This window comes from Balaenoptera physalus, assembly GCF_965194825.1.
Source record: "Balaenoptera physalus genome assembly, chromosome: 16".
Classification (NCBI taxonomy): Eukaryota; Metazoa; Chordata; class Mammalia; order Artiodactyla; family Balaenopteridae; genus Balaenoptera; species Balaenoptera physalus.
This window is the reverse complement of record NC_138898.1, coordinates 37,404,877-37,424,373: the sequence shown is the minus strand read 5'-3', so window position 1 is coordinate 37,424,373 and position 19,497 is coordinate 37,404,877. Positions and strand designations below refer to the sequence as shown.

At 39.1% G+C, this 19,497-nt stretch overlaps 1 protein-coding gene across 7 annotated transcripts in view; it reads right to left on the bottom strand.

The window, feature by feature from the left end:
- Positions 1-19,497, bottom strand: part of PLCB1 (phospholipase C beta 1) — a 681,757-nt gene that overhangs the window by 438,335 nt on the left and 223,925 nt on the right. For 6 of the 7 annotated variants that reach the window (XM_082428205.1, XM_082428207.1, XM_082428208.1 and 3 more), the window contains one exon: positions 9,270-9,338. The exons of the other annotated variant lie outside the window; for it this stretch is intronic. In XM_082428205.1, the coding sequence (XP_082284331.1) occupies positions 9,270-9,338 (69 nt within the window). The remainder of the gene's footprint in view (positions 1-9,269; positions 9,339-19,497) is intronic. 7 annotated transcript variants of the gene reach the window in all.

Below are 19,497 nucleotides of genomic sequence, written 5' to 3'. Positions count from 1 at the left end.
GCAGCCGGAAAACTCTCATACAAGTACTATGGCACACTTATTATATTAAGTATAGCTGGGCAAGTTGAAGGAAGACTAGACTGAAAAGTAGTCCTTTTGACAAGAGAATGTTGTAGGAAAGTTCTCAATGCCTTACTGCATAAAGTCCTTATTTTAAAAAGAGAAACATCCATTTAAGCTGATACTCTTTTTACTGAGAGCAATGGTTCTCAGACTTGGTTAAACACAGGAATCGCTGGGGAGCTTTAAAGAAAAAATTGATGCTTAAGCCCCACATCAGACATTTTCATTTAATTGATATGGATGTGGCCTGGACATCGAGATTTTAAAAACTCCTCCAGTGCCTCTCATATCTCTATATTAGAACCAAAGTTTGAAAACCCTGGCTTAGAGAGCAGTTCACTATTTTGAATTAACTTAAGAAATTAATATCAAGTATATCCACAAGGTGGCGTATTATTTCATTCAAAAGAACTAAAATTGAGAAATGTTTCCAAAATGCAACTCTGTACCATTGTATGTAACACAGATTGGATTTAGATTGAAATTACACCAGATAGAAGCAATGATAGAATGAGTCAGAACCTTCTGAAAGGACCTGGGGTTTAGTTAACGCATGGAACTAATCCTGTCTTCAACAAGGGGTCCATCGTGAGAATGCTCTTAGCTGCCATGTCTTTCACCTACTATTCACCTTTGCCAGAACTGTGGCCTCCCCCTTCCCCTTCCACAACTCTTCAGGTGCCTTTTGAAGTCTGTGGCAGTAGATACTAAGGCAGATGCTTGCTATTATTAAAAGCAAAATGGAATCTTTATTCAGCCATACACATATTTAGTTCACCATATTTTACAGATGGACACACACACATATATATATACTGAGTAATGGCGGCATCACTCAAATGCTCAAATTTAATTGTTGATAAGAGACAATCCAACGCCTTCTCAAATTTGGGAATTTATATCAACATCCCAGACAAGACTTAGCTTAGCTGTGATTGCTTATAAAAAAGTTAAAAGTTTTTAACCGTTAGAGAAGGTATTCTATACTTTAATGGTAGCTTTAAAAATCTTCTTTTGTTCACTATTGAACAGCCATGAGGTTGAGGGGCAGGTGGAAAAGACAGAAGAGTTTTAAATGCAAAGATCTACTAAGAGAACCATTCCTTAACCCCCTCAGCATCCTGATATTTCTGCTATCAAATCTCCAACTAGTTATATAAAGGTTTTTGTTTCCAAGGAAACCACTGACATCTATGGAATTTAATGAACATGAAAAAGGAACTATGCCATATAATTTACATCTGGAGATAAATGTGAATAGTTGTCAAAACCATTACACACACATTGATAATTCTGTGGATTTTTAGCCCTATTTTTCTCCATTTTGTAAAGATGTAAATAAACATTTATGTAAACAAAATGACCCAAAAAAATGCACACCCCACACCCCCCAAATCAGCTATTGCACCATGTCAGGTAAATTAAGAAACAGTTGGCACCAAGATTATGGGCTGAAGGTAAATCTCCTCAGCAACTGAGTGGAAGGAGAGAGAAACCTTTATTTTGTTGTATAAAGGGTTTTCTTATTCTTTAGTAAACCTCAAACATCTACACCAAATTTTATGACTGCGGCTTCACACAATGGTGAAATCTGTTCAAAGTCAGGGAAATAGCTTATAATCAGCAAAGGGGGACAGTAAATAAAGCACAACTCCAGTACTCATGGATGATTCATTGAAACCACTGTTGTATAACATCCAATAACAGCTCATTATGAGATTTACATATTGGCATCCAGATCCTATGATGAGCTATGAAGATTTGACAGCCCTTAAATAAATAACCTATTTGATGCTATTGATATAGGGAAAACATTTAAAGCATATATAAAATGGTAACTTCAATAAAGTTACAGGTATGTAAAAGTGAAAAAAAAAAGGACTAGAAGGAAATTCCACCATTTTATGCAAATGACAACTCCCTCCTTCTTGAAATACTTTTTTAGGTGTCCAAGATATGCTCTCTTCTGATTCTCCTCCCTCCTCACTGGCTGTTCCTTCTCAGTCTCTCTCTTTTTTTTTTTTTGTGGCAAAATATATACACCATACAATTTATCATTTTAATGGTTGTCAAGTGATGCAGTTTAGTGACATTAAGTAAACTTAGGTTGTTGTGCAATATTACCACCATTTATCTGCAGAGCCTTTCATCGTCTCAAACTGAAACTCTGTCCCCAGTAAACAGTAACTCCCCTTCCCCCCTCCCCCCAGCCCCTGGAAACCGCCATTCTCCTTTCTGCTCTATGGATTTGACTACTCTAGCTGCCTCATATAAGTGGAATCACATAATGTTTGCCATTTTGTGTCTGGCTTATTTCACTTATCATACTTTCTCCTAGGTTTATCCATGTTGTAGCTTGTGTTAAAATTTCATTCATTTTTAAGGCTGAATAATATTCCATTGTATGTATCTAGTACATTTTGTACATCCATTCATCTACTGATTAACATTTGGGTTTTTTCACCTTTTGGTCACTGTAAGTATTGTTACTATGAACACGGGTATACAAGTATCTTTAAGGTTCCTGCTTTCCATTCTTTGGGGGAATATACCAGTCTCAGTCTCTTTTATTGGTTCCTCCTCATCTCCTCAAAGTCTAAATGCTGGAGGTCCCAGGGTTTAGATATCAGAACTTTCTTGGACACCTACGTTCCTTAGGAGACCTCCCTTGGCTTTGAGCTTTAAAGAATCAAAGTTATTTATAACTCCATGGCCCACATTTCCCCTGACCTCCAGATTTGTAGATCCAAATATGATATCAGGTAGAAGTCTAATAGGCATCTCAAACTTTAAATATCCAAAAACCAAACTGAATTTTTCTGTTTAAATGTGCTTCTTCCTTCCCATCTCAGGATATGGCAACTCAGTTCTCCCACTTTCCCAGGTCAAAGCACTCAGACTTGTTCTTGAATCCTTTCTTTTCCCCGTACTTCCCATCCAATGCATTGACAAATCCTGTGGTTCTGCCTTTAAAACATATTCAGATTTTGGTGTTTTTCTACACCTTTTGGTCAAAAATCATCATCAACACTGACCAGGATATTTGCAACAGCCATTTATTTGGTCTCCCTGCTTTTTTCTTTGTCCTCTGTGGTCTGTTCTCAAGGCTGTGGCCAGTGATGCTTTTAAAAGCTAGGTCAGATCTTTGTCTCTCCTCTGCTCAGAACATTCAGATCCTTTCCCATGTCTCTCAGAGGAAAAGCGAAAATCATTAGCATGGCCTATGAAGCCCAAAATAATGTGGCCCTCAGCCGCCTCTCTGACTTTCACCTTTCTTTGCTGCACTCCACTGTAGCCACACTGGCCTCATATTTGGTCTTCAAATATGCCAAGCTTGTTCCTACCTCAGGGCCTTTGCTCTTGCTGTGCCCTCTCTGCCTGGAATGCTTCTCCTTCTCTTAATTCATGTCTCTGCTTATACGATCTCATCTTATCAAGAGAGCTTACTCCACTAGGGCTCAATAAAACAAGAAGCCTCTTTATCACTCATGGCCTATGGTCTCCTGTCCTTGCTTTATTTGTCTCCGTGGGACTTATCAGTTATCTGTTTCCCTCACCCAGAGGGGTGCTGGAGAGAGCCTGCTCACAGGGCTGAAGGCTGTGGTGTACACTGCTTTCCAACTCTCGGTGATGTCAGAGTGTGGTTTGAAACCCATCAGGTTCGGAATATTCACCCAAAGGAAACCAGGAAACACAACAAATCAGGGATTTCCTTCCCTCCTTCCTTCCTTCCCTCCATCTCCCTCCCTCCCTTCCTTCCTTCCTTCTCCCCTCCCTCCCTTTCTTCCTTCCTTCCTTCCTTTCCTTCCTTCCTTCTTTCTCCTCTCCCTCCCTTCCTTCCTTCCTTTCTTTTTCTTTCTTTCTCTTTTATTGAAAGCCAGTTTACCACTACCACCTCTTCCCTACTCCGAAAAGGAATGCAATATGAGAACAGAGTTATTTGTCTTTTTTGTTCATTGCTGTTTTCCTAGTGCCCAGAACAGTGTCTGGCAGAAACAGGTACTCAATGTCCATTTGTCAAAACAATAATGAAATTGAAAAGCCATCATTTTTTATATAAGGATTAGGAAAACAAAACCTGATCAGCTTTTTAAATTTAGTTTTACTCTAATCTACCTTATGTGATTGTGGTGATATTATATACAGATTTCCCCCATTATCGAAAAGTAGAGCATCCCTGTGAAAGTTTTCACAAGCTGAAATGGCATAAAGTGAAGAAGCAATTACCTTAGGACACATCTTGCTAAGGGAGGCACAAAATAAACTGAGATAAAGCACAGATGCTCACAGACACAGCACAAAGCTGGGGTGGCTTGATGCTGAGATGCTGAGTACAGTTCCCAGGGAAGGAGCTTGGCAGTGCCCCGCTCAAGGCTTACCTCTATAAGCGCTCCTCCGCCGCAAACAAAAACTGAATGCTATTTTTCTGCTTTTCGCTATGTTTTGTAAAAGTGAAAATCCTCTTCAGGTTTCTTTCATTTAGCTAAAATACATACTAATGTAGGCCTTTCAAAAAAAACGAAGTGGTGTAAAGTGAACTTTCGAAAAGTAGGGAGTACCTGTACCACCTAGAATTTAATTGTGACCTGGACATATACAAGGTATCTGTGTTCAAATTAATATCACACACTTGAAATACACTGCCTTTTACCGATAGGAGGAACTAGATAATTGTCAGTTAAGCAAAAGAAGCAGTTTTCTTTGCACAAAATACAGCTTGAAAGTACTACCATAGACATATTTTTCAGTGATACTGCTGCATGCATATGGAGACTTGAATACAGGCAGCGCATCGTTTTCATGGACTAAACCTGGGAGGGCCTCTGTAACTATGGTATTACTCCCTCAGGAGTCCAAAGCAATCCTAGAACTGCTTTCAAGAAGACACGTGCAAAATCTGACATGTCTTTCTTCTTTTCTTTTCTTTTTGTTTGCATAAGACCTTATCTTGGTTCAAATATTACCTGACTTTTTTTCTTAAGTTCACCTGATTTGCTATGACCAAAATAAGAAGTTTTAGGTTATGTAAACCTGCTGGATATCAGTTTTATAATCTGTAAGATGGAGTGCCTTGGCTTGATTAACTGCCCTTAAAAGTTGGAATCAATACTTAACAAGACTTACACACCTAAAATCATGTGCTCCCCCGACACCCATTTCATAGATGAGGAAGTAGAGGCACAGATAGAAAGAACAACTTAAGCTCGTTAATGGCAGAGTGGGCACCCAAAACCACATCTCCACTTTCCTAGTCCCATCTACTTTTCAACATTCCTAAGGATGAAATAATTCCTAAGAATCCTGAAGATAAAGAAACTATCTTTTTCAGTAGCATTTCTGAAAACTTTCTGGGATAGCCTATAGAAAAAATACACTTCTTGTTGTGTTCTAGAACATACACTCACGCACACAAAAAAAGTATCAGAAAACTTGCTCTGCACAAGACACTGATATTTTTCATTCTAGTTAGGCCTAATTCATTTTATTAATGCTATGCCACTAACAGATCAGAAACCACAGTGATAAACACTCCTTTAAAAAGCAAAGATCTTTTTTGAAATGAAGATCCAGAGAGCATGTGTATATGGCATAGACAAGATGTATATAACACAGAACCTTTCTCTTTACATGTGCTTCATAAACCTGGGGGCGGGAGGGGGAGTGGCAAGGTAGGGAAGGTGGAAGGGGAGACAAAGGAGAGAGCAAGAAAGGAAACATAAATACATTTTAGATTTCAAAGGATAAGAGTTTTTTAGTGTGATTTTTCCTTTTGGATAAAAATCTCCCAATTTCTCTCCAGTGAGAAATTTCAAAACTGATAACTTGAACAAAAGCTGTGTACAGAAAAGCAGATCTGGAATCGTATGCATTGTGTTGGGAGTCTACATTTAAAATTCATTAACGGGGCAACACATAGAAGCTTTTTCATGTCCTATAAATGTTATTTCAAATCACAGCAGGCATAGAAAACAGTTCATCTTCAACTAGATTGTGAATTTTTGTATAATGAGATGCTGTGAAAAACAAAAATAATATGAATACACAGATAAATATTTTCAGGGTGCCTGGGTATTTTGATAAATAGTATCTGCTCCACACATGTTCTGCCTTCCTCTCAGATCTATAAGCCCCCGCAGAAAGTCTTCCACTCAATCTGTCTTCGTATTACATTGCCTTCTTGTCCTAAGTTTCCAAGCTTTTCTCACTCCATACTGGTTGGTGTCTTTACACTTTGTAATTGTCCTGCTGCTTCTGTTCTAGCCAACACAATGGTCCCCTCTTATTTAGTTTTCCTCCTCCGGTCCATATGCCCCCTTCTATGAGGTGGCTATGCTGCAATCATTCTGGAATACTCTGGAGAAAACTAGCTTCTCTTTTGGTCCCGGCCACATAGAACTGCTGCCACATGGGAAGCTGGGAGCTGCCAGGGATGGTGTGCAGAGGTGGCCACCACGGGGACCCTGAGGATGGAAAGGGAATCCCTTCCAGCACCTTGGAAGCCAGTTTGGTGAAAGAAAGAGGCACCTATTCTTTGGTGACATTTTTTTGAGCAGCTGAATGCGACTTCACCTAAACCCAGAAATTCCACTGAATTGTTCAATACATTCCAATCATTTTTTAATAAATTATCTTTTTATTTATCCAGTTCAAGCCAAGGTTTTCTTTTGCAACTTAAAGATTTTAGAACTGGTATTAATACCTACTTCTTTCTTGCCTGTCCATCCACCAAGCCCCTTTCAGCCAAGCCCCTGCTCCAATCTCTCTTTATAACATCAACTTTTCCAAGTTGAGTGAAATGAATCTGACTTCCTGCAAATCTGAATTGTAATTTTAATAATAATAAATACAAAAATAATGATGATAATACCAACAACAGTGGCTACTACTTAATGGTTGCTTATTATATAGTGGTGATGAGTTCAGGCAGCAGTGTTCAAATTTTGTGGCAAATTTACTTTTCAAAACCCTGATGCCACACTGCACATTTAATTAGATTCTTGTAGCATCTCTGGAAGTAGACAACAAGGATCAGCCTTTTTTTAAAGCTCTCCAGGTAATTCTACAAGCTCTTAAATTTGAGAACTTCTCTGCTAAATCTTTGCCAATGAATTATTTTATTTAATCCTTACAGCAATGATATGAAGTAGTCATTTATTATTAGTAGCATTAGTATTAGTATTAGTATTATCACTATTTAGCCAGTGAGGAAGAAGTCTCAGGAATTTCACACAGGTAACATGTGACAGAACCCGGCTTTGAAAATATTAAAATAGATTGAGGTGCTTGAACCCCAGCAGGGAATAGGAAGTGAAAAAAAGCCAAGCACGTGGATAATCCACAAAGAAAGCAAATCTTAGTGGAAAAAACAGTAAAAGCCAGAGCATTCTGAGTGTTGAAATCTGTCCTCAGTAGAAGCCTTTTAGAATCTAATAGTGGTTTATCAACTGAGCAGAGTACACACCCTAGTTCTGTTCATTTCTCATCATTCAATAGACATTTATCAAACCACGTACATAAATGAAACACATAACTGATAAGCAGGCTGTGGGCTGCAATAAAAGAGTCAAGCCTGAAAGAAAGTCTCCATGTGCCAGAAGAATTGACTTGAATTCCCTAAGCCCAGAAACAAAGGGGGTCTGATAGAGGGTAGGCAACTGTCTTTAACCAATATTGACAATGAAACTTCAAGTTAGGCCAATAAACTTGCGTTGAAAGACAAACTTTATAACTGTTATCAATACAGTTCTCGGAACTATCAATAACAGGCTTACATGAAACCTGGCTGAAATGTTGTTGAGAGAAGAAGAAAAAAATTTGTTTTCTACCCTGCAAATTGAACAATTTTGAATCATCAACAAAGTATTAATGATGATAAGCTTGATACAAAACCGAAAGACCAAACCATTGAAATACCATCGTATTACTACGAGATGAATGTAAATAATGGGCCATTTTCACATGAAACACTTATAGAAACCTTCTTGAAAATAATTCTGATTTTTCTCTCTTTTCATTTTCCACATTTTCCTGTAGATCATCTTAACCCCTTCAGCAATAAAAGCAGTATTTGCCTGTTTGCTCTATGGCAAAATTTGCCAGCAACTACTGCACTGTTAGGTATCTGAAGAATAATCATTGTAGGTGGCTTTTTCCCTTCCTGCATCTCCACAGCAACAGCTAATTTTTGATGTCAAAGAAAGTGTTTTGACTTTTAAGGAATAAAACAAAAGTTGCAGGTAGATACTCAAATAGAAAATCGCTAGTTTTATATCAATTACGGAAGGAGGCAAGAGTCCCTGAATGGCACCTGTACTTCCCTATTTGCCAATATTCTCTCTGTGCTACAAAAGAAGTCTTTAAAGTACTAAAATTTAAATAGAGTAAAGAGTAGTTTCCCACTTTGATGGCAAGTCAACACATCTTGCTACTATACCCTACCAGATAATCTAAATTTTTAAAATATATGTATGTTTTATTCAATAATTTTTTTTGACCGCACCGCATGGCATGCAGGATCTTAGTTCCCCGACCAGGGAATGAACCCATGGCCCCTGCAGTGGAAGCACAGAGTCTTAACCACTGGACAGCCAGGGAAGTCCCATATTCAACATTTTTAAACCATCTTCTAAAACTAAATAAACTGCAAACACTGCTTTAGATATTTCTTCAGTAAGTTTTTCAAACCCAAGCTAGTTGACATTCCACATAACTGATCCCAAAGGCTGCGGGTGTTCACTAGGAACATTTGCAGAAAGATTTGACACCCCCTGGCTTCATGGATGGAATGATTCCAACTGCAAAGCATTTGAGCTAAAGGGTCTTGTTTATCTGTCTAAAAGGTTAGTTCACGTATGCTTACGAGGCTCAAGGAATTTTTCAAAGACTTTTAAGCACGTGTTTAATATTTAGAATTACCCAGTAACTTTGGCACTGTTTTTGTTTTTTTTTTTTCCAAAACAAAAATAAGATTCGAGGGCATAAAGCAAGCCCCATGTCCAACTGCCTCTATATTTGCTCGTTGTTTCCGTCTTTTAACAAAAATGGTAGTGTTTAGAGCATACTGGTCTCTGAAAGGACTGGCTGTTTTATTGCGTTTTATAACATCTACAACAGAGAAACTTTAAACTGGGGCAATTAATTGATACCAGGACACAGCTAAATAATCAAGGCAGCATCTGGTGTGCGTACTACACTCCACTTCCTACCTTGGGAGCCTTGGCGTGTTTCCCACATCTGGCATCTTTGACAAGGCTGAGATCTAACAGCTCCGTCTCCTGGAAGGCAAAAATGTGAAATCGTTAAGCATACACACAGATCTTTTTTCTGTGTTTTATAGCATTGAAAACACTTTAAAAAATAATATTATCTTAAGACTTGCCTGAAAATTTCTCTGCTGTTGGGATATTTTTCCTCTTACTTGCATTGCCTATCAATCGAATTGGAATGGAAACAAAAAGATAGCTAACTGCTAGTTCTTCAGTTTTATATATATATATATATATCATAATACATTTTGACATGCATATTGTGTGTGGTTTGGGTCCCCAGTCTATCCTACAAGCCATTCCTAAGTCATGATGAATCAGGCCTTCCTGTTCTCTTGTTGAAAAATAATCCTGAGTCACTCTGAGTGTAGGTGAGGATTTGTGAGTGGGGTGGGGGATTAGGACGGGGAAGTGGAAGGAGGTGCTCCCCTCAGCTCACAGGATACCCAGCCCACCTGGCCAAGGTAAAGACGCAGACCTGCCTCCCCTACCTGCACCCCAGCCTTTTGCACACATCCCTTATGCCCTGATCTTTTCATTTATTCATTATATATTATTGAACACCTATAACATGCAAGTTACTCTAGGGTACAAGACACATAAGATATGGCAGCTTCTCTGGATGGACCTGTGGAGTAAAGTATATGCATAAGACAAGGGAGAGCGTGCTAATGGCAACTTTAAAGTTAACTGCTGGGGTGGGGGGTGCGGTCAACAGAGGAAAGATCATTTTTCCCTGAGAGGCTCAGAAAAAAGTCTGTGGAGCATAGAGAAGAGAAGTGGGGAGGGAAGGGGCTCACCCAGCTGGAGTGTACCACATGAGCAAATATCCAGACAAGACAGGACCAGAGATTCGGGCAGAACCTTGAGGTCTTCATGGCCCTTAGTGCTCGGAGCAGGAGAATAATGCATGGGAAGCGGGTGGGAGGAAGAGGGGGATAAGGGGGCATCCAAGAGTGAGGAAGACCACAAGGGAAGGCACAATGGCAGTGGGGGAGGGGATCCACATGGCCGACATTCAGAATTCCATTGCTGGGGCACAGAACATATGAAGAAAAATCATGGGAGATGAGACCAGAAAGGGATTTGGGCAAAAGGATGGAAACCCTGAAAGTCTGGCTAAGGGCACTGAGCCATGAAATTTGGGACACACACGTCACCAAGTTGTACGGTGAACTCTGCCACCAGCCAGATGAGACTGTGGTGCAACAAGCAGAGCCATCCAACCTGTTTTCTAGACAAAGAGCCAGTGGGATTCAGGCATCTACCCCCTTCTCCCAGCAGGAGGAACTGTATCTGGACAGGAGTGGCTGTAATTTCTCATAGGCCGCAACATCTACAAGGACTGGCACCACGGGTTCCCAGACAATTCCTTCAAACAGCTGCCCCTGATTCCAAATGTTTGGTGCAAAATGGTCTATTTTCCTGAGCCTAAGGTTGATTTCATGATTGCAGCATGATAAGGGTCAAAGATGAGATGGAATCTCTCCACTGGGGTGCAAACCACACAGCAGGTCCAATAGAACACCTGGCCCTGCACACCACTCCGTGGGCTGCAGGGAGGACAGGAAACAGTGTCTTCTCTTCTTTTGCTCACACTGGTCTTGTAAGTTTGCTTTCCCCCATTTTAGTGAATTCCTTAACCCATTCTCTATTGTTTATGACTCTGTGGAAACCCTCCCAAACCCTGGGGTGTGATAGGTAGCAACCCAGCAAGGATCTTGCAAGACAGAGTAACGGGTGCCATGGTTCCCCCAAGGACACACCATCCACAATATCAAAGGTCACCTAGTGAGTGTTAGAAACCAATGGTATCAACTGCTGGACTCAAGGCCTCACTTAGGCAAATGCATACAAAGCATTCAGACGTGAGGAGGTGGAGCATTTGGCCCAGGTTTCTTCATCTCCATGGCAATGGCAGCCAAAACATTTGTTGAAAGAGAAGAAACAGGAAGAGAACCAAGCTTGAAGAAGCTTAATCTAGAAGACCAGAACTGAGTGGAGTGTTGAGAGACAGGAGACCAAATGAGGGTAGAGGTATTAGGGACAAAGATGAGAGTGATGATACGGAGGTAGAATTGACTAAAGGAAAGACAGGAGGCATCTACAGCTCTAGGGGTTCCAGCTTCCTTGCTGGGACTTGGAAGTTTGGGCAAAATGATACTGCATTTTGGAGATGCTGGCTTGAGGGCTTTATCCAAGTGGAAATACCAGTCATTAATTCAGTCGAGCATTACTTATTGAATGCTGCAATGTGTTAGGTACAGGCTAGGTACTGAGGAATGATATCTCAAGATACAAAGAGCTCATGCACAAAGCCAATGATTATACTCTAAAGGAGACATTTCAAAGTGCACTGCAGACGTGGACTACAAAGGGCTACGGCATCTTTTCAGCTGACGCACGAGGAGGAAAAGGAGTTTGCCAGCCTTAAAATTCTGTGTGTTTGGTGGGGAGGGTTCCAGGGAGAGGAAACAGCAGTTACAAATGCACAGTCAGGAGTCCTGGGCAGAAAACAAGTCACTCTGGACAAACAGCAGAAGCGCATGGAGAGTTATCAGTCACTTCTGAACTTAGCAGTCGTTATCTGCACATCCTCTTTGTAATTATTCATAAAACACTGACATGAATGTTAGATGGTTTGATGCACTTTTCCATAAACGTGGCATGATGTTTTATATATATGCAGAATAAAAATCATGCACACATACACGGTACATTTACCTAATTGTATAACATTTTCTATTCAAGGAAATTCCAGTTGAATAAACAATAGACTTAAACTTTACTTATTTGTTTTTACACACAAAGCCCAAATTGAGTTCACAAGGAAATAGACCTCAGCAGGCAGCATTCTATAGACTTTTCTATTACAGATCATGAACGCTGTTTTCTACTTTCAGCTCAAGAGGAAACATTCATTTCCCAAGTCACAGGGGGGTAGTTAGCGCCAGCTGCCCTAGGGTTTCATTCTGATACCACAGCGACTCTGGAGCACATGTAAAATTGTGCGTGCAGGAAAACCACCGCAGGGCACTCTCAGCGTGGGTAATGTGGCATAGGAAAGACCCAGGTGGAAATCTATCCACGGACTCATTTGGTTAGAAAGCCATGATTAAAATAGTCTCCCACTTCTATTAACACGCAACAGCCACCCCTCTGGGATTTAACTACATGCTATTCGCTCCTCCACTAAAAAGAAAATGAGGAACTCAATGCATGGGACCACAAAAATGTTACTTGTGTCATTAAAACTTTTCTAGGTTAATTTTCTTGTGTTAATAGTTTTAACATCCCACTTTCATGATGAGAAAGCAGGAAAATGGTCCCTTTCTCAATTGATTTAAGAGTTACTGTTTTCCAGTTTATGGGATTTACTATGCCTTTACTCTTTTCTTTAAGAAAGGGAGGCCCCATGATTTTTAAGTGGAAAACCTGGGTTGGAGGAAGGGCCCTAAAATTAACTAGTCATGTATTGGGCCAATTATCAGACCACACTTAATTGTATCATCTGTAAAATGAGTATGATAACACTTTCTATATCAGTGGTTCTCAAAGGCTGCGTTGGAGTCACCTAGAACACCTGTTAAAACATAGATTGGCTGAGCACCATCCATCAGAGTTTCTGGTTCAGTGGGACTGGGGCAGACCTGAGGATCTGCATCTCTCAGGTGATGCTGTTGCCACTGGTCCATGGAGCATACTGAAAAGCACTGATGTACTAATTCATAGGGTTGTTATTATAAGGCTTTTTAGATGAACATAATTGATAAAACTATACACTACTTACATTATGTTGTATGACGAACTTAAAACAGTCATTTCTTTATATAGGGAACTGTCAAATAAAAATTTTACACCTACTGAATGCAAAAGTGTGCCTAATGGTGAATAACCTAGGCTCAGATTTGACTTATTAAACATAAACTGTCGAATGACAAATGCCACTAACTCCTATTCTAATGTGTCCTTAGCATTAAATTTTACTCTGTAGAATAAATGCCTCTGCTCAGAAATTCAAGCAATCATTGAAATTGTTTTATTTTTGTTGAAAATGCTACACTATATATCTTTTGTGTTACACTTCATAACATTAGAGACATTTAGAAAAGTGAAAGGAAGAAATTTGTTTTCTCTTGCCTCTAAGCCCATCCAACAAGGAAAGGGTGTTGGGGTGCCCAAAGGCCTGTGGGCTACCTGGACCAGCAAAGGAAGAATGAACTAACAGACCCCCGTTATTTCCAAGGCCCACAATGGCCCCTGCAAAGCTTGGAGACCACATTCCTAGGACCCCCGATACATGCCCTGAAGTGTTGACGGATGTGCCTTCTCTCTAGGTCAGTATGGACAAAAGTGAATTAACAGTAATCAAGGATTTACTTTTGATACTTTGAATGAGTGATGAGAAAATTGAGACAGACGAGCTAAGGGAAGACAAAATTGTCTCTGATGTTTACTATTTAGCAGAAGGATTTCAATCCATCAGCCACCAACACACTGTGAAGTAGATGATCCATGAAATGCACTGAAAACTCAAGAAAGAATACAATTTAAAACTCAACTCTCTTCCAGAATACCAATTTCTGTGCATTGTCACCAAATTCCATTTGTCACCCAGTATAATAATGTGCTTCAAGTTCACACAATATATAATCAGAGCAGCGATTACAGTCATAAACACTACATAGGGAAGATATTAATGGCTGGGTATGTATACCTCCCCATGTGGTATATTCATTAAGTTGTTCAACCTCGATTTCCCTGAAGTAGAAGACATTAATATGTTTTAGTACATGTTTAAATGTCCAATGTTTAAATAAAACAACTTTAGAGTCAGTTAATGAAGTGTTTTATTTTAAAGAGAAGCAGATAAAATAGACTCTTTGTTCCTTAACTTGATTCCACTTCTGAGGGAGTGAATATGTATTTAGTATACCTCTCAAAAAATCCTTGCACCCTGTTTCACCTGGTCTCTTGTTGTCTTTGTTCCCTAGCCTCGATTTTTCTCTTTTTTTCCCAGTCTGCAATGGAGACTCAGAGTAGGAAACATCCAAGGAAATGAGATGCCCAGGTCATCAATACCAACGCAGCAGAGAAAAAAGAAAGTTGATACATCTGGATTTCTTTATTTTAAAAAATTCTAGGTTTAATATGGTGCAAATTTCATAGAACTAGAAGGCAAAACACTTAAGTTGTCTCTCAGAATTATCATTTGTAACCTATGCATTATTAAGCCGGTTACCACAGATGTCTGTGCCTTGAATCCTTATCTGTCAAACAGAGATGCCAACGCCAGCAATACCTTTCCCAGTGGGCTGCTGTTCAATCAACTGAGATATTAAACTGAAATCTCCACTTAGCAAGCAGGGAGTCCTGCGTACATATAAACCTTTATTCTTGTAATAGTTCCCATTCTAAGTGAAAGGGAAAAGACCCCAGTAGAAAAGCCAAAAATGGATAGGTAAAGAAAGCATCTAGAAGAAAAGCACAGAATGCAAACAAAGAAACAAACAAAACGTGATATGAAAATCTAGTACTCCAGAGATAGTTCATAAAACAAAATAAGAGAACAAAGTAAGGGGCAACTTGTAGAGGAAATTGGTTTTACTTTTAATGTCACAGTTAAATGCGAAATATCAATAAGATTAATATTTGAAATGGAGAAAAAGCAATGAACTAGTTCATGTGTTATGAGCTGTAACTATTGACAGTTTTGAGCCAATAAAATAAAACTGAAAAATTACTGTAATGAGATAAAAGGTTCCTATCACTAAAAGAGGCAAAGTCAAATAATATAATTAATAATAACAACAGCAATAATACTTTTAACTATTAACAATAGAGAACCAACCACATACCAAGAATTGTAAGATAATTCGTCCATATTATCTCATCAGTCTTGGCAGCACCACTGTCATGAGTATTATATTCCTCCCCTTTGCAGATGAGAGAACTGACGGACACCTTCAGTGACAATTGCTAGTCAGTTAAACAACTGCATCAGGAATCCAACATTTTGCCCACCTGTAGCAAGCCGAATTCCAAGCTGGCCATCATGACTCCTGCCCCTGACATCCACGCCTCTGTGCAATACCCTCCCGCTTAGTGCGGTCAGGACCTGCAACTTGCTTCTAGCCAACAAAGTATGGCAAATGTGATGGACTATTCCTCTCATGATTATGTAACCTTATATGGCAAATGTGAAGGCATCTTGCAGGTGTCATTGAAGTCTCTGAACAGATGACTTAAATTTAACTGAAAGAGAGATATCCTGGCTGAGTCTTTCAAAAGAGATCCAGCAGTGAGAGACTCAAAGCAGCAGAGATGCTTACGTGTTGGCTCTGTCCTGTATTGTCTATGAAAAGGGAAGTCCTGTAAGAGCTAAGGGCTTCAGTCCTATGGTGACAAGGAACTGAACTGTGGCAACAACATGAATGAGTTTGGAGGAGGAACTCCAGCTCCATAGAACACAGCCCAGTAGACACCTTCACTGCAGCCTGTGAGAACCTAGGCAGGTGAGACCCTAACCCACTTGAAACTGTGAGATAATAAATGTGTGTTGTTTCAAGCCACTAAGTTTGTGGTCATTTGTTATGCAGCGATAGGTAACTAATACACTACCCCCATTGTTTCCATGTTCTAATGCATTTAATTAGAACGTAAATGACTTTACATATGTTGGCACTCTTCCCAGTATAAAAATGACTGCAACGCTATCATCTTTTTTGAATATGTCCAACAGGAAACAATTACTGTAATGGAACCACAGACTTTGGGAACTGAGGGAGATCACAGATGAGGAAACTGAGTCCCAGAGAAAAATATATCCATTGATCAAGATCACTGAGACTGAGCACAGGATAGGAAAAGAATTCATATTCCCCCCGACCGATTTTTTTGCTAAAGAATTTTTTTTCAGTATTAATAAAATAGCATGAATATTAACTGAGTGATACAAATAGAAAAAAACATTTCTTTGTTCATGTACAAGAAAAAAAATATCATGATAAATAGAATGTAACAGTAATTTTAAGAGGCTGTGAGGCTGGGTCCCCACAAGGCAATGTGAAGTGTATTGGCAAATATCTACTTAACTTTTCCTTTGCACATAACCAGCAAGACAGTTCAGCTCCTGGTTATACAATAGCCAGATTTCCTCCTTCTTACTTCCTTCTTTAGCGCCCTGAGAAACTTTTATATATTCATCTAATATTAAAAAGTTGCTTAAGTTGAAAGTAACGCAGCTGAACATAAAATTATGCCCATAGCACCAAACCTTTTATTAAGATATAATGTCAATAAAACTTAATTCTAACAACATGTATGTTTATAACGATACATTTATAACTCCATGCATGTACGATTGCGGAAGGAAAAGTTTCTAGACCATATTACTTCAGAAAATATCTTTTAGCAATTTTTTAAAATGATAAATGAAAAACTGGGGAGATTTAAAATAATAGTAACTGGGTTTATTTTAAACTTATTTGGTTATCGCTTTAAAAACTGAGAAAAAATACTCTATAATCAACATGGGAGATCTATACATATGCTAAAGATAAATTCAGAAGTATAATGAAAGTTGATGACCAATGTTTTATTTTCCTAGTTTGTATTTATTAACAGGCATCTCATGGAGGGATTCATGGCATTTTTATGGACAAATAATGATATTGCATTTGTTAAACACTCAGAGTTTGTTTTTTAATTGTGTTACGGTGATAAAGATTGCATTGTCACATTTTTCTATTATGCCTGTGCTCAGCAAAAGTCCTGATTTCAGTCTAATCAGATTAACTAGAAACAGCATTCATCATTTGGCAAATAGTGTCGTAAATGTGGAAAACTATCTTTGTGGATATTTTGGGTGAGCATAAAATCCAATCTCCATAAAAGGTCTCTTGAAAAGAAATATGGAAATGATATCAATTAATCAGGCAAACAAGCTATTTCCGCTTGAAAAGTCCAGATAATTTAAACATAGCCAGACTTTCTCCTTAAATCATCTAAAATGTTATTTCTGGTCTACACCTATTTCCCTATGGCTGAACAGCCAGCCAAGTTTTTTTTATCTGGTAGTTCAAGCTGCTTCTAGTCTCTTAATCTTCTCCTACTGTAATATTTGAGCATATCACTTATCTGCTTATATGACTTAAATTCTTTCATTTCCCTAGACCAGTGGCTCTTAAAATGTGGTCCCTGGGCCAACAGGCTCAGCATCAACATCACCTTGGAATATGTGCAAAATGCAAATTCTCAGGTAATACCCGAGACCTACTGAATCTGAACTTCTGGGGTGGGGTCCAGCAATCTTTATTTTAATTAAACTTTGGGATGATTCAGAAGCAATCTGAAGTTTGAGAACCTCTGTCCTAGATATTAAAGAGAAGACAACAGCTGCGCATAGAGATGGCTAATTCACCAGGGCTTGTTGTAGGACATTCTGTAGGATATTGGACAAGCTTCCTAGATCCATTTAAGAAACAATTGCATCAGAATCCTAAAAACAATGAGAGAACTGATAATAAGACTGTTTGAGAAAAGTCTTCTTCAGACTACTGTTTTTATTGGTAGCATCAATAACATTATAGATTAAAGCAGTGATTTCCTCATTGTGCCCTAGAGCCCAGACAAAGTCAAGGAGAGGTTCTAAAGATGCTTGGCCTATTTCCTGATGTTGTGATTCAACCTTGTTCATGAGACAACTGAGCTGGCAACTGATGTATTTCCTTTTCTTTTCAATCACACAATCATGGAATGTCTGATGACTTCCAAATTTTCTGAAGTACACAAAAATGGCATTTATCCTTTCCTTCTTCCCTGGTAGCCACAAGGTAATGTCTAACCAGGTAGTCTCATTTTTCTCTTTCAGCTAATCATTCCAACATATTATCACAAATGTTTCTGCCCAGAAGTTTGTTTTTACCTTGCCATGCCTCTCCCAGGGTTCTGGCAACCACAAGATTTTTTTTTTTAAGATTTAATAAAATTTTTACTGCTTAATCAGGACATTCTAAGGCTTTTTTAAGACCTGTGATTTATGGAAATTAAACAACATACTCTTGAACAACCAATGAATCAAAAAAGAAATCAAAAGGGAAAATAAAAAATATCTTAAAACAAACAAAAATGAAAACACAATATACCAGAACTTATGGGATGCAGGAAAAGCAGCAACCATAGGATTTTGATGACCTTTTAATCTCACATGACACCCTGAACATGCAAGGAGTTAATATAGCTTCTAAAATGAGATATTTGAAGTTGACAAGTATGTAATAACATGTCATTTTTTTTCTTTTCAAAGAAGACTTGCTTCTTAAGATCACTTTTTGCTTTCTGGTAAGACAAAAGGAATCCAACTGAGCTTCTTCCAATGCTCATTTGTTGGGATAAGGACTGGATATGTCTAATGGGGAGTACCATGCTTAATGAATTGTCCCTAGAAGAATAGTCACTTAGTCAGTGAACACATCATTCCCAAGGTCCTGCCTGGGTGCTGTAATTTCACCAGAGGTGAACTCTTTTTCATTCAACTATTGATCAGCCTCAACCCTAATGTAAGTACACATAATGAGGCCAGCTGTTCATGTCAAGAACTTTATATAATAGAAAGTTCACTAAATCCAGGGTCATTTTCTAGTTTCCAGGAAATTTTAATAAAGCTCCTGTAGGAAACTCTATTAATGCCCACCCTGATGCCTGCTGGTCCCCTTTACTGGCTGTACATCCATTCCCCAGTGACTGCCTGATTCCCTCCTAACAACTGACCCTCTGACCTTTGACTGTGTTTGGCCTCCTGGAGCACTTGACCCCTTTGCACAGAGAATGGGAAGTGCCTGGGAGGCTATTTCTGCTCAGAGTGCTACAGCTAGGAGTGACAGGTGCAGGAGCATGAAAGCCCAGCTACCCTGCCTTGGGGCAGAACACACTCCCAGGCTGAGGCCGGGACTTCACCTGAAAGCTCACCCTGGGTTGGCTTCTGTTCCTTCACTGTCCTGTTTCTTCCACTCTCTTACTGTTGTCTCCTGGAAACCCTTCCTTAATAAATCTCTTGTGTGCAGCCACTTGTATTTGGGTCTCTTTGGAGAACATGATCCAAGACAGCTATCATTTGCAAATAATCAACTTAGAAGTTATTCTTAAACTCAAAAGCATTCTGAATCAC